Raw genomic sequence first — 26,168 nt, forward strand, 5'->3', positions numbered from 1 at the left:
CTGTTTAGCAGAGTATTACTATCATTTAGCAGAGTATTATTATCATATATCTGATGATGAAATTCACATAACATGTCACATAACAGGAATGTGCCAGATTGCTGGGCTGAAATGCCTTTACAGCTCTGTTAATGGGGCAGGTTATTGCAGTGTTGATGGGATTTTTCAAGTTTCTGGGGAGGGTTGCTGAATACTCCTCTGTACACACTTCCCCAAAATGCACTTGTTTTCTAAATACATGCAGAGGGCAGAATAATGTGGTGGGGGAAAGGAGGACATTTTTTAAGGTCTATTAGTCCCCCACCATTACCCCCCCCCACACACACACACCTTTGTCTTAATACATTTTGAACAGTCTCTGAACAATCTGTAGAATGAGAATCAGGAGGAAAATAGAGAAATGGCATGAAATGGCACCCAAGAAAATCTGAAAGGAGAAAGGAGTTTCATCAAGGAGGGAGTACCAAACTCAGCACAGGTGTTATAAGATAATTAGTTCATCACATAACTCATAACATTAACATATATAGATATGACTTCAAATTCACCCAATATAATAAACAAGTAATGAAACATGCATTAAATATATAAATATAACAAATCAAACATATTACATAATAACTTGATGATTAGTTAGCTATTAATTATCTTCCTGCTACACAGACGGAGTTGAGAAGTAATATTATTGCATGTTTTAAATGCAGTTGATGAAACCATTGTGATTATGTAGTTGTTCAAGATATTGTGTTGAGTAAAGAGTATACTATTAAACGTTTAATTAACTGCAAGACTACTTATGATGTTTATAGGTTGGAATGTCCATGATGGCAAGGTTTTTATATTTGTAAAATCAAAACACATTCACAAGATCTTTTGGCTGACCATATGTACAGAACACAAGAATTTCTGTTTAAGGTTTCTAAACCCCAATCTATAGAGCACCTTCTAAGTTGGTATGAATGTTTATATTCTAGGAGAGCACTCTGTGTCTCTTAAATGTGACATACATCTGTCCCCTCTCATTACCCTCAACACAAATATACACACTGGCATCTGTCCCCCCTAGATGTTCTTAATAGAGCGCCTCATGCAAAAACATCGTTAGTCATGAAAAAGTTAATTTGGTCATTTGTAATCATGGTAACCTCTATGCAGATAAGATTGAATTATTAGCCACATTTGAATTTCTGGGTTAGAGTATTCCTATAAATGGGTCGGAAAGGCACAGTTGGAAGTGAGTGATTCAGCATTACCTTATTGGAGTCGCAGGCTCTGCCCAGGAGAGCAATGTGAGCTGATGGGTTTGTCTGGCCAAAACTGTTCCTTGGCTTTCCAGGGCTGTTTCCTTTTTGATAAGGCCAAGCTGGGAGTTTGTGTCTGCTGCACACAAGCTGAAGACGTTCCAAGAGGCTACATCCTCTGCTGCCAAACAGAGGAAAGGTATACCTATATTTCTATGCAGTTATCTGAAATCAGAGCTATTGTTCTTATGCTCATGTTCTCCTACAGCACAGTACTGGGGTACAGGCTCTTTTAATACAGCGACAGCTAATCCATTTCTAATCTAGTTTGCACTAGGTGACCATCCTTCTGAAGTGCACTTCTGTTGCTGTGCTCTGTATTTAATTACTCCATTAGGAGACGTAGCTTGTCTTTTTAATCCTCTTGCAAAGGAAGCTTTCCACCATGTGACCTCACACTGCGTATATGCTCAGGTATGCTGCTTTTAGTTGTGTAGGCAGATTTTGCAGTGCTGTGACCTTTTGTAGGACTGTACTTTAATATTGAGATGGAAGATTTTTTTAATGAAGAGCTTATAAATGTAAAATTCTATGTTGGTTCTATAGTTGGCATCCTAAATTAATCTGTGTTTAAAAGCCAAATCATTAAAGCTATACATATAAAATTGTATTTTTGATATGTAAAATATATAGAAAACTGCTAGTTCTGAAGCATGCTAAGACCAAAATCTAAATAATAATTCTTATAGGAGATATCCCTATTTAATTAGTTTTTAAACTTTTACATCGATGCACTTTTATGTAAATCTTCTCTGTAGGTGTACCTAATAAGATGACATACAATTTAGTTGGTTTTACAGTAAGTGCTATCTCACCTGGCAGACCAGCTGTTCTCAAAAGTCAGATACTTGGTGTATTGTATTGACCTATACTTGGTTCTTTCATGAGTGACTGAAGGGTAGTTGTTAACTGGATGCTTTAAACATGCATTTATGCTGCATTTCAGCAAGCACTTACAAATATAGAATACACTTGTATGTGGGTGTGGGTGTGTGTGTATGTATATGTGTGAGATTACAGATCGAGAGAGAGAAAGAGAGAAAGAGAGAGAGAGAGAGAGAGAGAGAGAGAGAGAGAGAGAGAGAGAGATAGATTACCGGAGAATCAGGACATTTTGTACAGTGATCGTTCATCAGCTGTACAAGCAAAGTCCGAAACATCCTGTTTCTCAGGAAACTTTGTGAACTTCACTACCATTTTGTATATCTCTACATCTGTCACTACAGTACACTGCAGTTAATCACATGGAATCATTTTAGGATTTATATACAGTATTGTGCAAAGGTCTTAGGCAACCATTAGATTTGTTGTTTTAGCAATAGTATAACGACATGTAATTATTTCTCAGTCTCTTTATTAGAATACAACTAGGAAATAAAGGCAATTTGTATGCAGCATTGAAAAACAGAAAAGAAATCTGAAAAAAAACCTAGATTCTATAGTACTATTTAGTGTGACATTTCCTTAAACTTGAGCAATAGCAGGAACCCAACTCTCTTAAACCTAAATGGAATGGAACCTGAATGGAATGGTACCAGAAGCAAACTTCAGGACAGTCCCCTCAAGAGATCAATGTGCTTAGTGCCAAGGGAGGTCACACTAAATTATTACTTTTGCCTGTAGAAGCTATTTTGTTCTGAAAATTGTTTTTTTTTTAAATTGTGTACATATTTCCTGTACTTTCTGTTTGTATCTTAAAGAGACTGAGAAATAATGATATATAGTCATTATACCATTGCTAGAAGTGTAACGGGAGTGAGGTGGGGGGCGAACACATGTGCAAAGTACCAGTGACTTGGACTTGAGCACGAGCAGAATCCAAAACAGGGGAAGACACAGTGAAAATGATAAACAGGACAATGCTAAATTGACTAGATTAATAACAGAAACACCAGGAACAAACCAAAAAGATAAGAGGCCAATTCAGGGTGAGGGTGAGCACTGGATAAGTAAGGGGACTAAATATTAAGGGGGAACCTACAGGATAACAAGGAAACATAACACTCAAACAAACAGGGTAAAAAACAAGGAAGTGGAAAGGAACCTAGCGACGAGGAAAGAGACTAGACTACGACATGGGATTATAGATCAGGAAAGAAATTTAGGAGAGTACACAGTAATAACGTATAGCGGACAGGAGATCAGAATCAACTTAACGAACATGAACCGGGAAGGGAATATGTGTGTGTGTGTGTGTGTGTGTGTGTGTGTGTGTGTGTGTGTGTGTGTGTGTGTGTGTGTGTGTGTGTAAGATGAGCATCTTTTATTAGGGCAATTCCAAATTTGTTGTTGTTATTCAAGTGCAAGGGCAAAAAGCTGGGATACACAAAAGCAAATCAGAAAACATATTGGCATAAAGCGTAATTTAAAAACAGGGAACAAGAGACACTCAGGCTAGGTGGGTAAGTAATGACTGATAAACAAGACCAGAAGACAAAGGGTATAAATATATGAGTATATTAGAGGGAAACAATTCACATGTGCAAACAATAAACAGTAGGGTTTACAAAACGCAAGGTGTGGATTAAAACAAATGAAAACCACATGCCGCCTAGTGCCAAGGGAACAGTGATGGGGGCACTGTAACAATATGCAGTGAAAGGGGAGACCATATAAATATGCATTTATAGATACACAAAATACCCAAATATCACCTAAGTTGTTATGTTTTAAAGTAAGAACCACCATTGAATTAACTTTCCAGTATATATAATTGACTAGGGACTGGACTTATAGCCTATAGGTAGGCACAATTCTAAAGTAGGTGCACCTAATAAACTGGAAACTCCATATATATACACTCACCACCAACTGTATTAGATGCTTTTTTTAAAACCTGAAACACCTAGTAGGTGTCCTGCAGTGGGCAGTGATTTGTGGAAAAACAGTTGTCTTATACACTAGTGCAACCCCTACACTCTTGCCAAAACCATTGTCTTCCACCCAAATAATATCCAGTCAGCAGTGGTTGTGTGGTCAGAGAGTCACCAGTGTTAGCTGGGGGAGCAGGACCAAGTGGGGTATAAGATGTTATAGATAGTTATACCACCTAAAATGGCCAGTGCATGCAGGTGCAAGATAGGTATTTCAAAGTGGGTGGTAAGAGCATGTATAAATATAGCTTGAAGAGAACAGTAGTCCATTTGTCAGAGCTAGGCTTGGAATTCCCTTAACCTCATCTCGACCGCCATTAATGCACTGCATGCTGGATGAATCTTGGAACATGAAATGTTCATACCAGAAATTCGATATGCAGACACTGACATCTTTTCTCCCAGGGGTAGAAAAAGCTTCCAGAGCAAGAACTTGTCAACCATTGTTTTACAAAACCATGCCACATTAGGCTACGGAAATAGTATTTTAAAATCCCCCTTTTAACATTTCTGATTGGTTTGCAAGATTTCCCAAGATATTCCTGCACACAGTGCCTTGTTGATCCATACTACTCTGCATACACATGCACAATGTCTCATTGCCACAAATGCAAAAGGACAAACAAGAAAAAATACTGCTTGATTTTATATGTTCCACAACCAGAACTCTACACTGCTGTCAATCAGTTGAAAAACATTTGAGCAATTGCTTCTTAATGAGCAATGTTTTACTTACAACTCATCATGCAAGAGGTGACAAATGGTATAAAATGATGATCATTTTAAAGAAAGGGCCATAAAATGAACAGGAGATTGAAAAAGATAGACATTTTTCCATGGCTTATTTTGTTGTTGTTCATCTCCATCTGCCATCATTAATTGTGGAGAACACGGTATGTGTTTGAGTAGGAATGATGAGTAACCTGCAGTGCTGCAGTGCACTGCTCACTGAAAGGCATATTAGAGCTCCATTGTTTGGTTAATTTGCTGCTTTACCAGAAAGGCTTATAACAGACATATCCATGCAGCTGGTGTTTTTATGTAAACACATAGTAATGTGGGCATTATATAGTGAGTCAATACTGTCAGATTAATTTGTGAGTTATGTTCCTTCTTCATAGCATGGGGAAACCTTATAGTGATTTCATACCCATATCAATCACTCGAGTTATATAAAATGCTAATGTTTCAAAGAGATCTTTGGGTTTGACTGAGTGGGGTATAAGATGTAAAACTGATATACCACATAAAGTGTCCAGTGCATGCAGGTGCACATTAGGTGTTTCAAAGTGTAAGAGCATGTAGAAATATAGATTTTTTTATATGTTCATACATCATTTAATTAATCAAGTTAATTTGACGTCTGGGAGATCAGATTGGATTTTTACACAAATTTCAACTGATTTAATTGTCCATGACTGGGTTCTGCTAACTTGAAACCTAAAAGTGTCATCTAGTAAATAAGATTCCTGGCAACTGCTGTAGTCATAGTCACAGTAAATGACCAGTCAAGTGAATGAGCTGCTATTATAGGTAATAAAAGATCCAAAATGATTTAAATGTGATTAAAATGTATTTAAATATACTTATTGATCACACTACTTGTTTATCTCATTAAAGAAAATGTGTTGATATTGATTCTCTTAACGAGTTATTTTATTTTACTCATTTATTTTTTCTTCATGAATATGCTATGAAGAACCGAGAACCTATTTAGTCACACAAAATATTTGGTTTAGAGTTTTAATGGCCTAACCTAAAAAGCATGAATGCTAAAAAAGACCCACAAAGTCATACTCTCCATGGTACTTAGCTCTTCTGTTAAAGGTTTCAAAATAAGCTGTGGCATAAAGAGTCTAGTTTAACAGATTTCTGAGATCTTTTCTGTTTCCAGGGACTAGAGTGACTAAAAGCTTTTTAAGTTGTGGCACTCTCTCCCAGTAGACCCGTACATTGTGCAGAACCATTTCCAGCCATGTCACCTCAGGTTTCCAGGGCAACAGGTTGAGTGAGAGTGGGAGCAAGAATCTTGGGAAATCTGGCCTTCATCTTCGACTCTCTGGGGAGTGTGTTACGTCAGAACATCAGCCACAGAAAAAAGAATTAATGATCATTTCTTCAGCCCTCCCTGTTGTGCCAATGACAGCCTTGTTCTGAGGTTTTTAACATGTTATGTTGAGTTCATAGCATGCACATAAAGTTTGAGAGATTGCAAGAAACATGTGATCAGGCTCTAGTTGGATAACAATTCAACATTTTGTTGGTTCTAAACCAATATATGGGAATTTTAGATCCCATGACTGTTATAGCTAAACAAAGCAATTTCAGCTTTAAGCCTGTTTCTCTTTGTTCTAGAATCAAGAACTCACTGTGTGAATCTCTCTGTCTCTCACTAATCCTTCCTCTTGCCTTTTGTTGCTTTTCTCTCTGCCTCTACCTCTTGTTTCTCTTTCTCTCTCTCTCTCTCTCTCTCTCTCTCTCTCTCTCTCTCTCTCTCTCTCTCTCTCTCTCTCTCTCTCTGTCTGTGTATGCGTTTGTCTCTCAGTCGCTTTCTCTGGCCTGGGCTTCACCTCATTCTACCTGGCGGGCAAGCTGCAGTGCTTCACGGACAGTGGCCGCGGGCGCAGCTGGCGTCTCTGCGCCATGATCCTGCCGCTCTACAGCGCCATGATGATCGCCCTGTCTCGCACCTGTGACTACAAGCACCACTGGCAAGGTCAGGGGAAGAGTCCAGGGCTGCCTACGGCTCCCAAACAAGACTCCGCAGCCTGAACTAACAGCCCAGGTCACGGGCAGCAGGGCTAGATGCTGGTTTGATCCGAACAGGGTTGAATGGGAATTCACATCTGCTTAGCCTTCTGCAATCAAACCTTTTCATCTCTCCTGAATTACCTACTGCAATGGAAATCATTTTTAAATGCTTAAGGCAGAAATGTCAAACCTTTGTACAGGAGAGTCATAGCACTTCAGAGTTGAATGTAGAACATAAATGTTACATTCTGCTGCACTGTGGTATTTTCATACCCCTGACCCAACTCACATCACAAGTCTTTTGGAGTAAAAGGCCACTGTCTGTAGCATTTCACGAACATCACATGGTCAGTGATTCCCTGAGAGCTTCTGTTTAGGTTATAACAGCAGACAGATGGGAAAAGATTTTTAACGAGCTGCTCAAGGAACAGCAACAAGAAGAGCTGTTAGTTTACGAACATGTGTTGCTTTATATTAAAACCTGTTTAATATAAAGAATTTAGCAGTGGCCCTATAGACTTGTTTTAATGAACACCTTTGTGGTTACATGGTTTTGATCTTCTTGTAGCCATCAGTCCCTTTCGTTATCCTGGAACACCCAGTACCCCAGCTTGCTGTCATCATTAATCAGAGAGGGGCGGAGAGGTACAAACATGTCAGACATCACTGATAAGCCCTTAAGTCATGAGAGACAAGATGAAATTGGAGAACTGAACAGGTCTTCAACTTGTGTCAAAGCCAAAGAAAAAAAGTGAATTGCTTTATATTTTAGGTTTAGAATTTTTGCAGTATTTTTCCAAACTGCTGTTTTTCCTGCAGTCTTCAACACTTTGATCATGGTGTCTGAGCTGTCGTCCTCTTTGCTTGTCAGAAGACATCTGCCAATTGATGAATCTTGATAGCTTCATGTACATAATCATGCCTGCATGAGCACACACACACACACACACACACACACACACACACACAAACACTCCTGCACACAACCACACAGTATGAACTGACTTTGAATATGATATTTTTTGACTTTGAATTAAAGAGAGTGAAAGCAGAACTGTTAGACTTGCTGGAGGAAAGATTACAGTTTTGTAGCACATTGCTAACCCATTGCTAACTATGCACTAAGAGCAGCAGTGTACTAGATTTTTGTTGTTGAGGTTACACCGACATAATAAACAGAGAATAGGCTCAATTTCCAAATTTCAAAGTAGCTCGCAATATATCATTTTCTTTAAGCCTCACATATATGTATGTAAATCGGTGCTCTCCTAATGTACATTATTACTATGAAAGTAAAGTGTTGTGTGATATAAATTATATTCTGAGAAAAAAAAATTGCTAGCTAGCTGTGTAAAGCTAGCTATAAACTAGCTACAAGCAACAGAAAAATATATGCAGCAGCTAAACTGAACTCATGGCGTGCAGCAATGCATGCCCTATACTGAGGCATATTTTCATGATTATAAGGATTATAAAGGTTTCAAGGTTATAAAAATTAAGCTTTGTTATTGATTTTCTATATTACAGGTGCAGATGTTTGCTAGGCAATGTAAAAAAAAAAGTGTGCCTATGCACACACACACAGAGAGAGAGAGAGAGAGAGAGAGAGAGAGAGAGAGAGAGAGAGAGAGAGAGAGAGAGAGAGAGAGAAAGAGAGAAAGAGAGCTCTAGTCTGCTACCAGAGGCTTGGGAGCTTGAGGGTCTGGGTGGTATCTTAGCTGTTCCCAGGACTGCATTCTTCTGGGTGGAGATCTTGGATGCTTTTTCATGGATCTGCTGGAGCCATTCTCAGACCCTAGTGCTCCGATTACCATGGGAACCACTGCTGCCTTCACCTTCCACATCTTCTTAGGCTCTTCTTTCAGCCCTTGGTATTTATTGAGCTTTTTTTGTTCCTTGTTCCTGATGTTGCTATTGCTTGTGTAGTGATTTTTGTAGTGTTAGTGAGTTGTTAGTTACTGTTGTTAAATTTAATTGGGGCACCACCCTGATTAACAGGGAAAATGTATTAATTTTAATTAACATATTAATGACTAATAATTCAATCTCAACTCATGAAAGTCGCCAATTCGATACGTGATTTTCTCATCTACCAAACACATCACTCGGGCTCGCAGACATAATAACCAAGGTATTGAATAAGCCGAGATAAGGAAACATGCACCACAATCAGTGACTAAGATTTTATAAATGACCAGGAGTGTCTAGTTCACTAGAATCATTATAATTACAAGCCTAACAATGTAAACATGCTAAAGTTAACACAAACAAATCATGGTGGATACAGCTAACAAGATAAGCTAATTTTAAAAATTTATTAGAGAAACAAAGTAAATAGATTGATTTATGCAATCTATGGGAGAAATCAACCTTGTAATCTACTTATTGATCAAGACCAAAAAGCTTAACCTTATTAATCAACAAATTCATAATAAAAGTATGCCTATAGTCCTATAGTCTAATAAGAGGATCAGGAGAGAAAGCCGTTGCAAACAGTGAAGTGGGAAACTAATTAAGAGTTATGAGGCTGTGTCACAGTTGAGGAAAACATTAACTATTCTAATTTGATTAATAAACAATAAAGCTATTAATGATACCAACTGGTAACATAGGAAAGAAATGTCGGCTCTTACAGCTCGCTGGGGAACAGTCTGGAGATGCATGAGCGTGATCCATTGGATCGTTCGGACAGCGCAGAGAGTACAAGGGAGAGTGCATTTGACTTTGGGCATCAGGTCAGCGTACCAGAGGTTAAGATCAGTCTTTCACCCAACTGCTTGACTGTTAATGAGAGTAGTGCCCTTCCTGTGAAATTGTCCGATGACTCTGAAACAGTCCACTGTTCCTTGTAGTTCTTGACATTCAGTGATGGTGTGGAGACCAGGGTTCTTAGTTCAAGGAATTGGACCTTCAGATCTGGCTCTAGTGAGAGTCACATAGGCCTTCGTGTACAGACCTTTTCCGAAAATAGAGTGGGTTCTTTACCGGCAGTGTATTGGATGAGTGTGTTCAATAAGGGTCATGATGGGTCAATTCCGACGACTACACACTAACGAAAAGAAATTAATAAGATAATAAGACTTGTTTGAGAAATGAAAAAAGAAGGAAAAAAACCTTTGTCTTCACTGTAGTCTGGGGGGGGGGGGGGGGGGTGGCCCCCATTCTATGTTTCAGTTGCAGTTCACACCTTGGACCTGACTAGACTACTCAACTCGATAGACTCCTCTCTTCATCTCTCAGCTTCTCAGCTCCACTCACCAACCCAACTTCTCCACTCAACTGAGGGGGTAGAATTTGTCAGTTTTGGAAGAAACGAGGCTTGCATATTCAATAACCTCTGTTAAGAGATATAGGTATACAGGAATTACATAAGATCTACCACGAATCAATTATAAAGAAAATAGGGAAATAAAGCAATAAAGGAATAATAATAATAATAATAATAATAATAATAATAATAACAGCAGTAGCAATCCCAAGTGTCATAAACAAAATCAAGTATTTTAATTTAATTTCCTATTTTAATTTCTTGATTGGTTTCAGACATTACAAACTACTAACTTTAATATATTGTCTAATTGTTTCATGTAGGATTTCTGGTAAACACAATTAGGAGTAAGTAACAATTTGTTTACAGTATGCATGTGGTTAGGCAACACGCAGATCAGGTAATATGAGTGAATAATACAAATAAATGAAGGACAAGTAATGAACAGAATAATGCGACAGCAGGTATTTATAAAACAACAGGCGCACACATCACAATTTGGAAATTATATTAAAATCACCATACATTATTGGTTGATTATCTGACATCATAGCGGATTAAATGGTGAGGTGTTATTTTGATGAATATGTGGGTGAAGCAAAATTACTTGCCCTAGTAGGAATTTGAGTGTAATGGAATTTATTGTCTTCTTTACTATACCCAGGCTGGTAAGCGTGTTTCACTTTATCATCCATCAGTTTAAAATCCTTAGAGGGAAGGGGGCTGAGGGTCAGGGACCAGGTCATCTTGATAGCTGGGCCTTTTATGGTTTTGTTGCTAATCCTCCAGGCTCCAGCATGTCCCAGGTCTGGTCTGTGGCATAGGGGTGAAAGAGAGCTCCCCTTTTGACCAGGTTAGAACTTCATCAGGTGAATAATTTTGAATCTATCCTCACTACACTTGGGATTGCTACATCTATCACTATGTCCCTCTTCTGCTGTTTGTCCACCACTACTATATCTAGTTGGTTAGCCATTTTTCAGTCTGTTTCCAGAAGATTTGCAGGATTTTATCTCTGTCATTCTCCACCACCTTTGGGGGTGTATCCCACTTTGACCTCAGAACATCCAGACTGTGTTCAATACAGATCTGTTTGTATGCTCTGCCTGCAGGGATTTTGCATTCTGCTGTTATGTGCTGGATTGTCTAAGGGGCATCGTTGGACAACCTGCATCTGGGGTCCTGCCTGGTGTGGTAGATCCCAACCTCTACTGATCTTGTATTCAGGGCTTGTTCATGTGCTGCCATGATTAGTGTCTCCATGCTGCCTTTCAATCAATCTTTTTCCAGCCATTGGTTGGATTTCTCCATATCAGCCACTGCCACTATTTGCCAGTGTGCAGGGGTTTATCCTCTCATGATGGTACCTGCTCCTCCTCATTCCCATCCACCTGCTCCTCTTCATTCCCATCTTCCTGGTGTACTCCTGGATCTTGGATGTTTCTTCCTGGATAGTGGCTCTGATGCTCACTAGTCCTCGGACCCCCTCCTTCTGCTTAGTGTACAGTCTCAGAATGCTAGATTTGGGATGAATCCCTCTGTGCATTTTGAGGAGTTTCCTTTTCTTGTTGTCAGTGGCTTCTGTCTCTTCATTTGGCCAGCTGATTATGCAAGCGGCATACCTGATTACGAAGTGTAGGTGCACACACGCACACACACACACACACACACACACACACACACACACACACACACACACACACACAAACACACGTTTTTTTAAATGCTTCCTCTTATATATCTTATATAAAATTATTCTTAAGATTTATTGTCTGAACATAGCTAACTAGACCAGCTGATCATAGGATAATCCTCTGAATCAGGTTAAAGGGGTTAAGGACGAAGCTTCCTCTAACATTACAAAATTACAGGTCATCTCTGTTCCACTCCTTTGGGTTCATTTTGAAGTAGTGGATAACGCTACAGCCTCCTAGCAGTTTCCCATGAATCCCAAACAGGAGGCAGATGGCATCCGAGAATGGGCCTGTTAACACCACCCCACCACCCCTTCCAGGCCCCTTCTAACACAAACTGCTTCTGTCCACAGCTGACATCCAAGCTGGTAACCATTGTGTGGAGCAGGAACTCCGAGCAGGAGTTCCTTAACCAATAGCCAGGACTGCTGCTGGCTGAGGGCGTGTTGAACAAAGTTTTTCATCAAGGGTGGTTTTCACAGGCGGGGAAACTGAGAAGCGTATTTGTGCAGGCTCTAAGCAGCACATAACAGAGTTTTCTCTAGGCACTTATATTTACAGGAAAGTGGAGCAGAACATTGAGTAACAGAGAGATAGTGGTGGCTGCTGCACCTTAGTTTAAACCTCAGCAGTGTGGCAGTTACAGGCAATGAAGTGGTGAATGTACCAATGTGATGGAATCTTAATCTCTCGATGTATTTTGAGATCAAAACAGTGTGTAAAAGGATGTTTTTGGTTTAAAACAATGACAGAAAAGCCTCAGTGCTTAGTGCCAGATCCTAAAGTGTTGTTATGTTTTATAGGTTTAATGTCCAACTTGTGAGTGTTGCACACCTTTAGTTAATTAGTTATGTCTTGCAAAATGAATGTAAAGCCAAAGATCTTGGAGACCTTGGATCACCTGGATTTCTGGGCTGCTTGTGCTTTGCGCTAGAAGGCTGGTCAAGTACCACCACCACCACCACCTCTACCACCTTGCAGAATACGCAAGGAGGACAGTGAGGAGATAACCAGAAGGGAGGTGTTTGGGATGTTGTCTTTCTTCTAAACTTAAGATGTTGCATTCTTCCATCCCAATCCATTTCTGGACCTTGAAGTCAGTGTGTTTGTCTTATTCTCTCTAAGCATGTTTGTCTTAAACATAGACCTTGTGTAGGCCTTGATTCAATAACTGTATTCTCTAAATTGACTAGTCTGTGCAGGAAAAAAAATCAGTGAGGGGTATGCCAACCTCAGCACTGAACTGGGTGAAATACAGTACATTAAGGTTTACTGTCCAGAAAGGGGTATTGTTTTTGTGATGGTATTTCCAACCCATTACTGCATTTATCAGCCAAAGTGTCAGAATACATAAAGGGATTATGTATTTAAAATGTAAAACATCATTGGTAACTATGACAGACAATCAGATTATGGATGTTTTTGTCAAATAAAGAGATTACATGGGAGATAACATTTTTCCTGAAAATAATCTTTGAGTGTGGGGATTTTCAAGCAATCATCTTTTCAACATAAGATTCTAGTAATTCTAGTAAATGACATCCCAGTAAACATGAGATTTGATGAGAAGATGTTGGTCGCATGGATCAACATTTCACTTCTTTTTATGCTTTAACATGGAAGTTTCTCATATTTTCTCATATCTCAAATAGTGGAAAACCATAACAATGTTAGTGAGACTAAATCATTTGTAATGTGTTCTGAGCTTATGCGAGGGATCACTAACGGAGAACTATTGAAAGACTTTGAATTGTTTTCACAGATGCCTTCATCGGGGGAGTGATAGGACTGCTCTTTGCCTATATCTGCTACCGGCAGCACTACCCACCATTCCTGCACACAGACTGCCACTTGCCTTATGTTAGCCTGGCACTGAGCGTCTCCCAACATGCACCCATCACCGAGGACCAGCCTCATCCCACGGACAACGCCACCAGTCTACCTCTGGAGGGCATCACCGAGGGGCCCGTATGACTAATAGATCCCGACCCTTCAGCAGCCCACTTGCTGCTCCAAGGCTCCCCCTCTTGCTCTGCCCACTTGGTATGACCCATACAGGCTGACTGACTCTACAACATTCCAGTGGGTTGTACCAATTCACCTGTTTTCTTTTTTGCTCACCAGTCAGCTTTTATTATGTGTTTAGTTCTCAGTAAGAAGCCTTGTTGAGGATGCATATATACACTCAGTACATCTGTTGACAGCAAATTCAACTGTTGTAGTGTAGCAGAAAGGAGAGTGAAGAGAAAAAGTGTTTCTTGATGCCTGATCATGCAGACGTGGCTTGATGAAGCTACATAAAGAGGAAGAAACACTAATAATGGCACAAAAGAAAGAGAAAGTACAGTACCATGTATTTTATTTTCACCAGGTCTGGGTCATTTCAATTAAAATAATAATACAGGAGCAACATGGCATTACAAGGGAATTTTAATTAATCCTTTCAGTCATAGTGTTTCTGACTGTTGTGTGGAAAAGTGTCCTTTAACTCACTCTCCTACTGGCTTTTCCACCTATGATTCATTTGTTTGAGACAGTGGGCAGGAAAACCACTTTCCGAAAGTCCATTCTGTGAACTCATTGGTTGTCCATGGCAACATGCTGATAAATATAGACCTGCTACACTTTGGCTTTGGGAGAGAGCTGACATCGATGCTTCCTAGAGTGCCCCCCCTCATTTGCCAGTCCTTTCTTTTGTTTTTCTTATCTTCTCCTACCTTGCTCCGCCTTTTCCACCTCCTCTGTTTATTTTCTCATTCGCTCACCATGTTCGCACCCACATACACGTAGCTCATCACTTAACGCCTCCACATTTTGCTCTCTGTTTTCTCTTTCACGTTTTTCTTTTATTTCCCCAGTCTCCATCTCTGTCCTTAGTTTATAACTGCTTTGTCAGTACTATCACTCCCCCCTACATCAGCACACTCACTTGTGCTTTCTCTCTTCTTCCCTTTCTATATTTTGTCATTCTCTCCTACTATCTGTCCTCTTATTTCATCCATCTTTCCTTCTTGCTCCATTTTGCTTTCACCCAGCCTGATTACCAAATTTGCCTCTATTTGACATTTTCCATGCCTGGGACACTCAAACAATTTGAATACAAATTGCGGCCAAACGCCGGGCGATCGATATTGAGCAGGGGCTATTCGTGTGTGCCAGATAGAGGGTGCATGACACTTGGAGGGCAGATGCCCCAACTTGCACCTGAATTCATTTTCATCAGGGCCAGAGCGGATGCCATTGCTACTGAGCACATTAGTGCAGCACTGAAAAGAAAACCTCTGTCAGAGGCTGGGAACTTTTAGCATGAGTGTGTCTCCTTGGCTGTTTATGGCCTGCCACAATCATCCCACTAATGGGATTATTCATTAACATGCCACTTATGTTTTTATAAGGTTGCCTGTGTTGATTGGACACAAAGGGGAGCTACTCTGTGGTGATTATGATTTAGACTGTTGTTAATTACAAAAAAGAGAGAGGACCAGTACTGGACCAGTAAATATTCAGTGCCATTCCATGTAGAATTAAAATACATAAAGGAAAATGTGTAAAATTCTGTTATCATGTTTTCCATGATTGTCACTCAGTGATATGCATAGAGCGGAAAGAGTTTTTTGAGTAGTTAAATAATGCCCAAGTACCTGCCACAATGTACTTGATCTTGATTTTTGAAGGAGTCTAAGCATGTTTGAAAACGCAAAATTCGCTGTCTGGGTAAACAAGAAGTAGGCCAAAGATTTTTTTCCCTTAGCAAGTGATACATGTAATTTAAATGTAAATGTGATATTTGATGTTTTTAAGATGAAATTCTTTTAAATGGTAGAAGCAAAGATAATTATTCAGGGAAATGCATGAAGTGACAGCTGAAACTAGTGACAATGAAATAATGAAGTTGGCTTGTCGAGGATAAGTTCATAATCCCCTTATCACCATTTGTTACTTCGGTTGTAGTCCTATTTTCAAAGCAACAACATGCTAATTATAGCATTGTTCACACACAAACAAACCTGCCAATATTCCTGTGAACATGCAGAAAGTTCCTTTGGCCACAGCAATACAGATTGTTTCCACATAAAGTGGAAAAAAGTCAAAGGGTTTTCATAAAATGTAACAAAAATAATGTGAAGGTCTCCCATTTTTCTACTGCTGTACTGCAGGCAATGCCCCTTGTGCACTATGAGGAGCCAGAGAACTCTTAGTGCACTACAGGGAGACAGTGAACTCTTGCCAGACTCTTTTGTTTGAGACCCAGCCTGTAGACTTTCACCACAGCATCTGTTCTATGTGGTTGCTATATCATACACATGCTCTATTCAGTTATTTTTCAAATAAGAATATGCAGATGATAAAGGAGCATGCCTATGCACCACACATACCTTAACATACCTGGTGCTGTTCCCTTATATGTGTGTTTTTAAAAAGTGTTTACATATCTGCTGTTAATAGATGGACCTATTAATGTATATGACGGATTAGCTGCATAGAAAATGCTAATATGGCTAACAACAGCCATTACTCATCATGATATTGCTAACAATGCTAAAACATTACTGTTAGCATTTTTATTCAGTAATAACAGCACTTTCTGACTGAAAAACATTGTTGGGTCTCTGGCATGAGGAAAGAAGCCTTGTGGTCACTCACTCTTGGGCTAGAAATCACTAGAAATCTCACACACATGGAAACAACTTTTAATTACATAATCATAATTACATAGTCTTGCTACCGCATTGCTCAGCTAGATTAGTTTTTCTCTTTGAGCCTTTTACAATGTCCCCTACCATAACTTCTAATTGCTTGTCCAAAGATTTGTTGATTTGTTAACTTGAGATTTAATTCCATACTTATTAAGAATTTATTATCCTTGGGAGTCCTGCTTGCACAAATGTTTTTGTTGAATATAATGGGCTTGATAATGAAATATCAGATGTGTTACTGCTCTGGGGTATATTCAACAAAACAAGGACAAAAAGCAGGAATCCTGAAAGACTAACAGTAAAAATAACCATTTACAAGATGGAAGTCACCTTGCTTGCCTTAACCCAAGCCTGCATGACTCTGATATTAATGAATTCATTTAGGGTGAAGAACCCACTTTGGGGTCTCATGAAACTCGTATGGCAACCCAGGCAGTTGGTTCATGTTTTATGTGGTTGTTACCTTTTAGTGTGTTACCTTAGTGTTAAATACAGTTCTTTAACTTGTCAGTGTAATTTGCCCAAAAGTTGAATGAATCTTATTTTAGTATCTGCTACTGAAAATAGGGGCATTTATTGTGAAAATAGGGGCATTTATTGTCTCTGTCATTTTTCATTATTTAAAAGTGACCAAAGCTTATAAATGTGCAACATATCTACTATACTGAGGAATCTGACTTATCACATTCCTTTTCATAATATTAATCTGCTTTGTTTTTATGTTTTGCTATTTCCTCCTCTTAATTTTCCTAGACATAGGTGCTGTAGAAAAGGAAAAAGGTCCACAGGCTGCCCCCCTCCCATAATGTGAACCATTTGTTTTGTACAGAAGGTTTATTTTGTACTCACAGGTTTATACAATTTGTGGATATTAAATATGTTACCCATTATTTCTCCTTTTGTTCTATGTCTACTGTTGCTCAGAAATGGTAAACCAATTGTTTCCTAATTGTCTTATAGGATAAAAAGAATTCTAGTTCTCTGAAGTCACATGGCATGTCAATTCTAGTTGTAAAAAGAGATCATTTTATATGGAGACGCATGTCCTGGCCTTGAAACCACTTTGAGTCGTGTTCTTGTTGATTATACTGTGTATGTACAAATAGTCTAAAAATGATCTGCTTAAGAGTCAAAACAGTCCATGAAGTTAAAAGCGAGCAAAATTCTTTCCTCATGTCTAAGTGGATGTTTTGCTGGGTACAAGCAGTAAAACTAACAAGCTGAAAAGAGCATTTTCATTGACCTGTCCACGCTGCTAATGCACATCAAAATCAATGAAATGAACGAAATTTGGTGACTGGGTTCATATTTTAGTATGCTCTTAGAAGAATGGAATCATGTTTTACGGTTCATGACAAAAAAATAAATAAATAGACAAAAAAAGAGCACTGTTTAATTTATTCCTGTGCATTAACGCCACTGAGCGCTTCAGAGTGGGTGTTCTGTGCGACTCCGGTGGGGCTGGGTCCAGGTTTGGCTAGCCAGCAGGTGCTGCAGGAGCTCAGTATACTGTTTGTTCTCGGTGAAGGTTTGTTATTGTGTTGTTATGCATCAACTTGCACTTATGTAAGGAGTTTTCAATAAATTATGATATGCGAAATATTGTCCATATTCATTTTTGTTTGGTTCTTTTTGTAATATGCAGGTGTTTTTAATAATATTGGAATTGTTAACTGGAATGTTTTCTTTCTATAATATATGCATTTGTGTTACACAAATATGCACAGCAAATGATGTGATTGGTTGCACGCACCATTGTGTACTGATGGGAGTGGATTGTGGAAGATGTTGGACAGTTGCTTCTCAGGCAGCAGTTAAGAATCAATATGTGTGTCAGGAAACCAATAGGACTACATTACGCTAACTTGTCCTACTACCTTATTAGTTATGTTATTGATAAGATAACCAAAAGTATTCCTGGGGTCAATTGCAACAATGTTTCGAGATATGTATCGGTAATAACAGGCCTTATAAATCCCTTAATAATGATTTGTAAATAGTTTCTGGTAATGTTGTCATAATGCTGTAATTATTATTCAGTGAAATCTTTCAACCTAATACAAAAGCATGCAATGTACTTGAAGAATTTCATGTCAGTAGCACTGTCTTTACTTAGCCTGGATTGGCCTCGCCACCTCTTCCAGGCATGGAATGCAAATGTTGTGGTACAGATGAAAAGCAAGCAAAAGCTCTTAAAAGTCCAAGAAGCTCGAGGTCTAATAAAAGAGTGGCCCTTCAAACAAGGAGGAAGCAAAACACATGGAGAGGAAACGGCATCTCCTACAGCAGCAAAGAGCTCTCTATGAGGCATTCCTCTCTCGCGAGGACCGACGGGATCTACACGCGGCATTCCTGCCAACCTGCTTGGGGCTTTAACTAGTCAGTATGGTGTGGATTACTGGTTGGATGGGACCGTACGGCAGCAGCCCAGTACTGCTAGCGGGGCTCAGGCGAAGCGGAGCACTTTGCACTTTGCACTGCACATGAACAGCTAACATGAAGAGACAGCGAAAGAACAACAGGCATGCGTTGATGTATGCCACACAGCATGTTTATTTAGGTATGTGTGTGAGAGAGAAAAAAGAGAGTAGGACATTGCAAATAAAATAATAGCACCATGCCTTAATATATAATGCATAGCTACTCAGGAGACACTTTAATAACCCTTAAAATGGAGGACATACAGGGGACGGAAATACACAACTGGCACTGAACACGGGCTTTTTTGGGGGGGGGGGGGGGGGGTTAAATCTGACCTGAGTTGACCACAAGTGTCAAACAAATGGACATTTAGAGCTATTATATGCCTACTTAATATAATTATCAGCAGCGTTTTGCTTACTGCATATTTAACATCCAACAACACTCATTTGTACTGTGGAACAACAGAAAGGTTTGTGTATTTTATCTAAGTAGGTAAAACAAAAGTAGGTTAGGAGAAAACGGAACTTGCCTGTGATTGTTTTTGTGGAGAGGCTTCCATAACGCTTGGACGGAAAAGAAACTGTAGCCAGTGTTGAAAGGGACTTTTATGGAGAATTTTCCAGCCAATGGACAGGAAGTGACATCATCTAATTTCCCATTTTTCCCTATATAAACTTCTGAGGGACAATTCAAGAGAGGTGATGTTCTGAAATTGATTAATATGGGAGAATTTATGATTGCACTTTTTTTTTTCCTTGAACTTGTAAATACTTATAAATACTACATTTTCCTTTTTGAATATCTTTGTTTGTTTTCTATTGGATATGGCTTTTCTTTTGCACTGGAGCACTGGGAGCCAATGAACAGCTTTTCTTTTATATCCCAAAAGAAAAAAAAAGTGTCTGATTGGAAAGTGCAGGGAAGAAAGAATGTTTCTTCACTTCAGTTGGTACAGCAATGCAATGCACATGCATTTAGAATGGACCAGGACATGATAAGGATCTCACTTGATCATGATTACAATGAACATAAACTTTTAATGACCAAATACAGATAAACAGATAAAATCACAGTTTTTAAAAACTCAGCAGAATCTCTTTTACCCAAGTGTTTTTCAAATAAGGAATATGCCTCTCATTTCTAGTCAATATTAATGTCAGCATAATGATGAATTAACTTGATATTAAATAATTAAATACTTTTTGGGAGGTCATCCACTTTCTTCTGAATGAATTATTCAGAATGTATCATGTTCAACACCAGTGAGATTTTCTGCAAAGGCATATGAACGAATAAATGACAGGCAGGAAGTGGCCAAAGCCTGGGATTCCTTGTCTTATTTCTGCTTTCCCTGCCCAGCAGACTGTGGCTCGGCATTCTCGTTGGAGCTCAGCCAAGCTAAACACCAACCTTTTCTCCTGCTGACACAGCAGGACACCCCTGAGCTGGATGCTAATGAAATGCCCTGCTGAAGCATCTCATAGCTCCATTCAGTCCTCAAAACATTCTACAGTCTCAGTAAAGTTGGACATGGCTTTTCATGACCAGGGACCTCATAAATATTTCCAGTCTGTCAAAAAAAAAAAAGAAAAAGAAAAAAAAAAGCTTGCTGAAAGTACAGTTTTTCAACAGTAATTTAACTGTACATTATACATCTTACTTGAAAAAAGATGTCTTTAGTCTGAGATTTATTGGTTAAGTGCCAGGTTTAGTAAGTGTATCTGAGTCATCACCAAACTGTGCAGCCCTATTCATATGTAATTCCTGTTTTCTTGTTTCTTGAAGCTGACGTTTCTTTCCCTGTTTGAATTCTCTGCATTCTTGCTTTTAGAGAAGCCTTCTTTGCCAGGTATACCTTGTGACTAACTGCTATTAAATTGCCAAAAGGCAGCACTTAAGACAGTGGGTAGAATTATGAACTACCTCATCAGGTGACCTCGATGCAGTTGTTCCTCAGGCAGTACATATTACCATTCTTGCCTTAGCTTTAGGATTGTCCCATTTATCTGTAGTGCCCTGTTACATGCATTTACGGGCTATAATGTTAGCTTGAAGCATTAGCTTAAGGTTCTGTCACTGGACTTCCCATAGAATGCCCTTCAAGCATCAAAAGCTGTCAGCCAGGTCTGCTGTGACCACATAAATTAATTGTTGCAATAGTTGTTTTCATGGTATATGGATAAAGTCAGTAATTACAGAACTTTTCTCCACTACTTCCAGGATTTATGTTATGAATTATGTTCTGTGGAACATAATTCTGTGGGTAGCAGTCCCCCTTTCAGGCTGAAGCTTGGTGCTTAGATTTTCAATCCAGCCCTCAGTGTTCTACTGCCAGTTGGAATTTTTGTCCTGTTATAACTCGCAAAACACATTAACTAGGTCATCAAAGCTGCAGAAATCCAATGCCTTTTGCCCAGATTTATATGTAGCTGGAAATTAAACCATTATAGTTGCACACTGCAGACTAGGTTAAGAAGATTTGTTCTAATCTAGTTTCAGTTTGAAGATGTAGGCACCTTCATTTGACTTTGCTGTGGTCATAATGTGATTTTTCTTATAAAATAAAAGTTTTGCTTAGCCAAATGAGTTTATGAAAAATGCTTTCCCTTATGATTGCCATCTCTATTTTGTTCTTGGAGGTCCACAGTGTCCCTTAGCACTCAGGATAAGAATGTGAGATATTGATCTTGTTAAAAGAATTCTGATGCTTCTGAACATCCAAATTGCAAATTTGTTGGAGCAGGGAGGCACTCAAGGGGAAGAACACAGCATTGTGGATGGCCTGGTTATGCCCTTGTTTAGGTGTGCCATCTTTGTTCAGTCCCACAAGACAGAACATCAAAACACGCCGATGCTACAGCATCATTCAGAGCTCCTTCCCTGGTGCCTGCTGGAGCAGTGTTTATATCGCATTTGCTCCCCAGTTCCAAGTTGGAAAAATAATGCAATAATGCATGTCAGAAGTGTTGGTCCTGTTGCTTTCATTAAAGAATAGGGCCTTCAGTGAGAAGATATTACTGACTCATTTGCCCACTTGTAGTTCTTACAGTGAAAACAAAATTGAAGTGACTTCGGAGATCTGAAATTTCAAGAACATAGAAAACATTGAACATTGAGATAAAGGGTAGTTGAGATAAATCAGGGAGATAAAGATAAATCAGGGAGATAAACATTGAGAGAAAGGGTAGAGTAGACCCACCGAGATTACTTTCCATTTAATCAGTTCACGAACTCAGGACTTGTGATTGGCTCTTTAATGACTATTTATGTCTCTCCATTTGCACTCATATGTTCTAACCATCAGTCATATTTTACAAAGGGAAACTATGAAGCAGCACTAATTGCCATTACAAAGCATATATAAAGAGCACATGGCTTCAATGACAGCTGGAACCAGACAGAGCTCTATTCTGCTCTCCCTCTCCTCCCTTCCTTGTTAATGTCGCATGACCAGCATATTAACACCATCTGCTCAGACAGTCTGCTGTTATTGCTATGATATCTATTGCTATAGTTTCTGTGTAGGTGTGCCATTTTTTATTAAATCTACTGAGAATAAACAAGCCAGAAGTGCTATCTCCACTGCTACCAGTTCTTGTACAACACACAGCTCATATCATATAGCTATGTTTGATTTAAAAGCAAGGTACAAGAATATTTTACAAACTGCCGCTTGGCTAGTCCTAACATGGCTAATTCTCTAATATATTAAAATGTTGCTTCACTTGTCCTTTCACATTCTCTTTGTTTTAAAGATGCAATCAGCAGTAGGCCATAATCACAGCCACAAAGGTACAGCCTATGAAATAATGATGCATAATGACTGTGACTCATGTTGAGTTCATTTTGAAAAAACAAATTGTGTTTGAGGGCACAGTAATTATCATATTTTTAACAGAAAATAATGTTTATATTTCTTGAGAAAAATAGAAGAGATCTTTTGGAGTCAACCATCTGACTTTTGTGACCTCAACTGCTGTTGTTTCTATAGAGTAAAAAGGGTATGAATGAGGTAATTATGAGCAAAGAGCAGACTGAGAGATAAAGTATGTGGGTTAACTGATAAAAGAAGCAGTGGAGAAACTATTTGTTAAGATTTTTTCAAAATTCAACATACACACCCAGGTCATCCAGGAAGACTGCAAAGAGATAACCACGCTGGTTTAAAGTCTCACATGTCTCATATTTTTTAAAAGAAGAGTGGACCATAGTTTTGAAACATCTTAGTTGGCATACCTTTAGGTTGATCAGTGTAATGAATGGTTATTGGGATGAGTAGCACCACTGCTGTTCAGCGTTCAGCATTCTCATTACTTTTCTACAGCGTTATAAACATCCTTGGTATTAATTATGCATTTCCTGCCCTTTTCTTCTCTCTTCTAGCCTCTCAGTCTTCTTCTCTATTGTATGTTGATTAAAGTAGATCATTAAAATGATCTAACTGTCAATATATAAGCTTATCTTTATGTTTGTCAGTTTGCCATGTTTGTTTGCTTTGCTGACTTGTTCATTCTCCTTGGTACAGTTTGATGCCTGTTGATGAATAGCTCCACTTTGGCAAGAAATCAAATTATTTGTGATTATGCCCATGCTTGGGTGAAAAAAAGTAATTATTTGTGACCAAGCAGCACGGTGTCCTCTTGGCAAGCAGTAAACGCTACCATGCTCCCCTGCCACTTCTAAAGATAGTAAGGAGCAGCTAGGCGGTGATAGTCTGTTCAAAGTCTCATGCTTCACATAGCAGAACTACATAAAAAGAACAACAACAAAAAAGATCCTGGACAAATACACCTAAAATGGGGAAAAGGCAAAGCAGGCTCATAGCTTGTGCAACAGGCCTACATCTAATCTCAGGAGCTCATCGGAGGTCGTCAGCCTCCGAGCTCCGGGCCTTGTTCAGCGTACGAGTCATATTTCAAGCTTCACTGCATTCCTAATGTATTTCAGAATGCCAGTAATTTCAGCATACCTGCAGATGGCTGGGCTGATGAAGCCCAATATGGCAACAGAAGTGGGATGTCTCCTGTCAATCCTTTCACTCCTAAAGAGAATGCAGCATTTTCAGGAGGTGGTCCACAGTAGGCAGCAGATGGCACAGCTGTTGCTCAATTCTGAATCCTGAACCCCAATCTCTATCAGAGTGGAAACATAGCACTGTGGAAGGCCAAAAATGCCCTGAAAGCCACAGCTTGCTCAGCAGCTCCTCAGAAGAAGAACACAACTGACATGTAGAGGATGAAAAACCTATAAACCGAATGTTCAGTACATTTGGTCAAGTGTGAAAGCAGTTTTCAAGCCTGGGAGTGGTCAGCAGTTCACTTCTAACAAGCTCTAGAGCGGTCCGCAGGAAGTGTGAATGTCATCTGCTCACAGCACCGCATGTAGGGCTGCATGATTGGTTCATTTTGTAATGATGTGACTGCTTCGACTTATTGTGTTACTTCCCTATTCAAATTTTGTGTATTTTGTGAGTAATTAAACGCTTACTATCCAGATAAACTTTTAAAATCCATTTTTCTCAGGTACCTAAAATTTTTGCACAGTACCGTAGGACAAGGAGCCTATCTATATATGTAGAAGTGCAACAAAAAACCTCTCATATGAGAACAGCTCCTTGTTTGCAGATGCTCCTGCACAGTGAAATTCCATGTATCTTAAAAGTGCTGTTCCTTCCATCTGAGTGTTTGTATCAAAATAATAAAAAGCAGCAAATGGATGGAAAATGGCAGAAAAGTGACGTACGGAATTTTGCAATCAAGCCACATCTTGTGTGTGAATGCAAACCAACAAGCCCAGAATCGGTCCCTGGTACGGAATTCAGGACAAATGTGAAAATGCCCTAAGGCCATACCAGGCCACAGTGCCACTGTTAATGCATTCACAGTGCCACCAGTTCCATCTGGATCTGCCATATTATACAATGAGAAGAGACAACAACCCATTCATCTGCCCATTCCTCCATGTACCTGAAACACCTCAGCCATTCCACCTTTATAATGAATTTCTCCAGCTAGCATGTGCTATCGTCATCCCCATTACTAACTAGCCCTTTCAGCTACTTCAGATAACTCCTTCACAGCTACCATTATTTTACAGCTTCTAAAACTAACCTGCACAAGCAAAGATGTGGCAGATTTAACTATATATCCCCTACCACCTGTCTGTTATATACACGTGTTATCTCACCTCAGCCGCAAAGTCAGCTCCGTACTTCAGCTCCTTCCTTTAAAAAAAAAACTTCATCAACTGCATCCTCAAATGGAATTGTTATCTCTATAAAATAAACAGTACAACTGTACATTGAGTACAACTCCATATCTGGCCTCAAGCAATACACTGTGGGGCCTGTAGTTTTTTTTTTTTAACCTAAATCCATGACCAATTTCTGATCTCATGCTTCAGCCCATCTGCTAATATTTATAGCCTTTGCTCGCTCTCCAACACACTGCTCATCAAAAAAAACCTAGAACCAAGTCCTGCTCTTCCGCTTTACACTTGACCAATCACCTCCCTATGATTGAATGCACTCTTGAGTGACTGCACCACCACTTGCTGATTCCACTTTCTCCCTGATTTTGTGACTGGTGCTGCTGCTTCTGCTTACTGCATCTTTGGGCCCTAACAAAATCATCTAGCAACTTACCTTAGTACATTTGAATTCCTCAACTAATCTTGTCAGCATTAGCTTCAGCACCCCTCTAATATACCATGCCACAATACTCAAAAAACATGGCACCCCTAGCCACTTCCTTATAGCCTTATTCAAAATCATCTCCAGCCTCTCTACTTCAGTAGTTGTGACCTCATAAAGCGTCAGTGGCAATCTAATACGAGGCAGCAAGCCAAACTGGAGACACCACAGTTTCAATTAACTGGGAAACATGATTTCTCAATGTTATTAATAGCCTTCACCAATTCTGCCAATTCACTCCCACAACTTGCTTTTTATCATTTAATGCGATAAACCTCTCCAGTATAGAAGGTATCAGTTCTCCTTTCACCAAAAAATTTTCCTGGACAAGTTTTCCTTTCAAAAAAGATTTTACCACTTACAAATACTATACACTGGAAACAACTGAAAAGTAGATTTCTTTTTGTAAACTTCATTTGAATGTTATAAACTACATATTGCATGTGAAATTCAAATGAAATCATTTGGA

The 26,168-nt window shown here is 39.2% G+C and overlaps 1 protein-coding gene across 1 annotated transcript in view; it reads left to right on the top strand.

The window, feature by feature from the left end:
- Positions 1-18,216, top strand: part of plpp4 (phospholipid phosphatase 4) — a 61,259-nt gene extending 43,043 nt beyond the window's left edge. The window contains exons 6-7 of the mRNA XM_027026355.3: positions 6,720-6,890; positions 13,650-18,216. Of these exons, the coding sequence (XP_026882156.1) occupies positions 6,720-6,890; positions 13,650-13,861 (383 nt within the window). The 3' untranslated portion in view covers positions 13,862-18,216. The remainder of the gene's footprint in view (positions 1-6,719; positions 6,891-13,649) is intronic.
- Positions 18,217-26,168: the final 7,952 nt, after the last annotated feature.

The sequence above is a fragment of the Electrophorus electricus genome, chromosome 12, assembly GCF_041902795.1.
Source record: "Electrophorus electricus isolate QZ-2024a chromosome 12, ASM4190279v1, whole genome shotgun sequence".
In the NCBI taxonomy this organism is placed as follows: Eukaryota; Metazoa; Chordata; class Actinopteri; order Gymnotiformes; family Gymnotidae; genus Electrophorus; species Electrophorus electricus.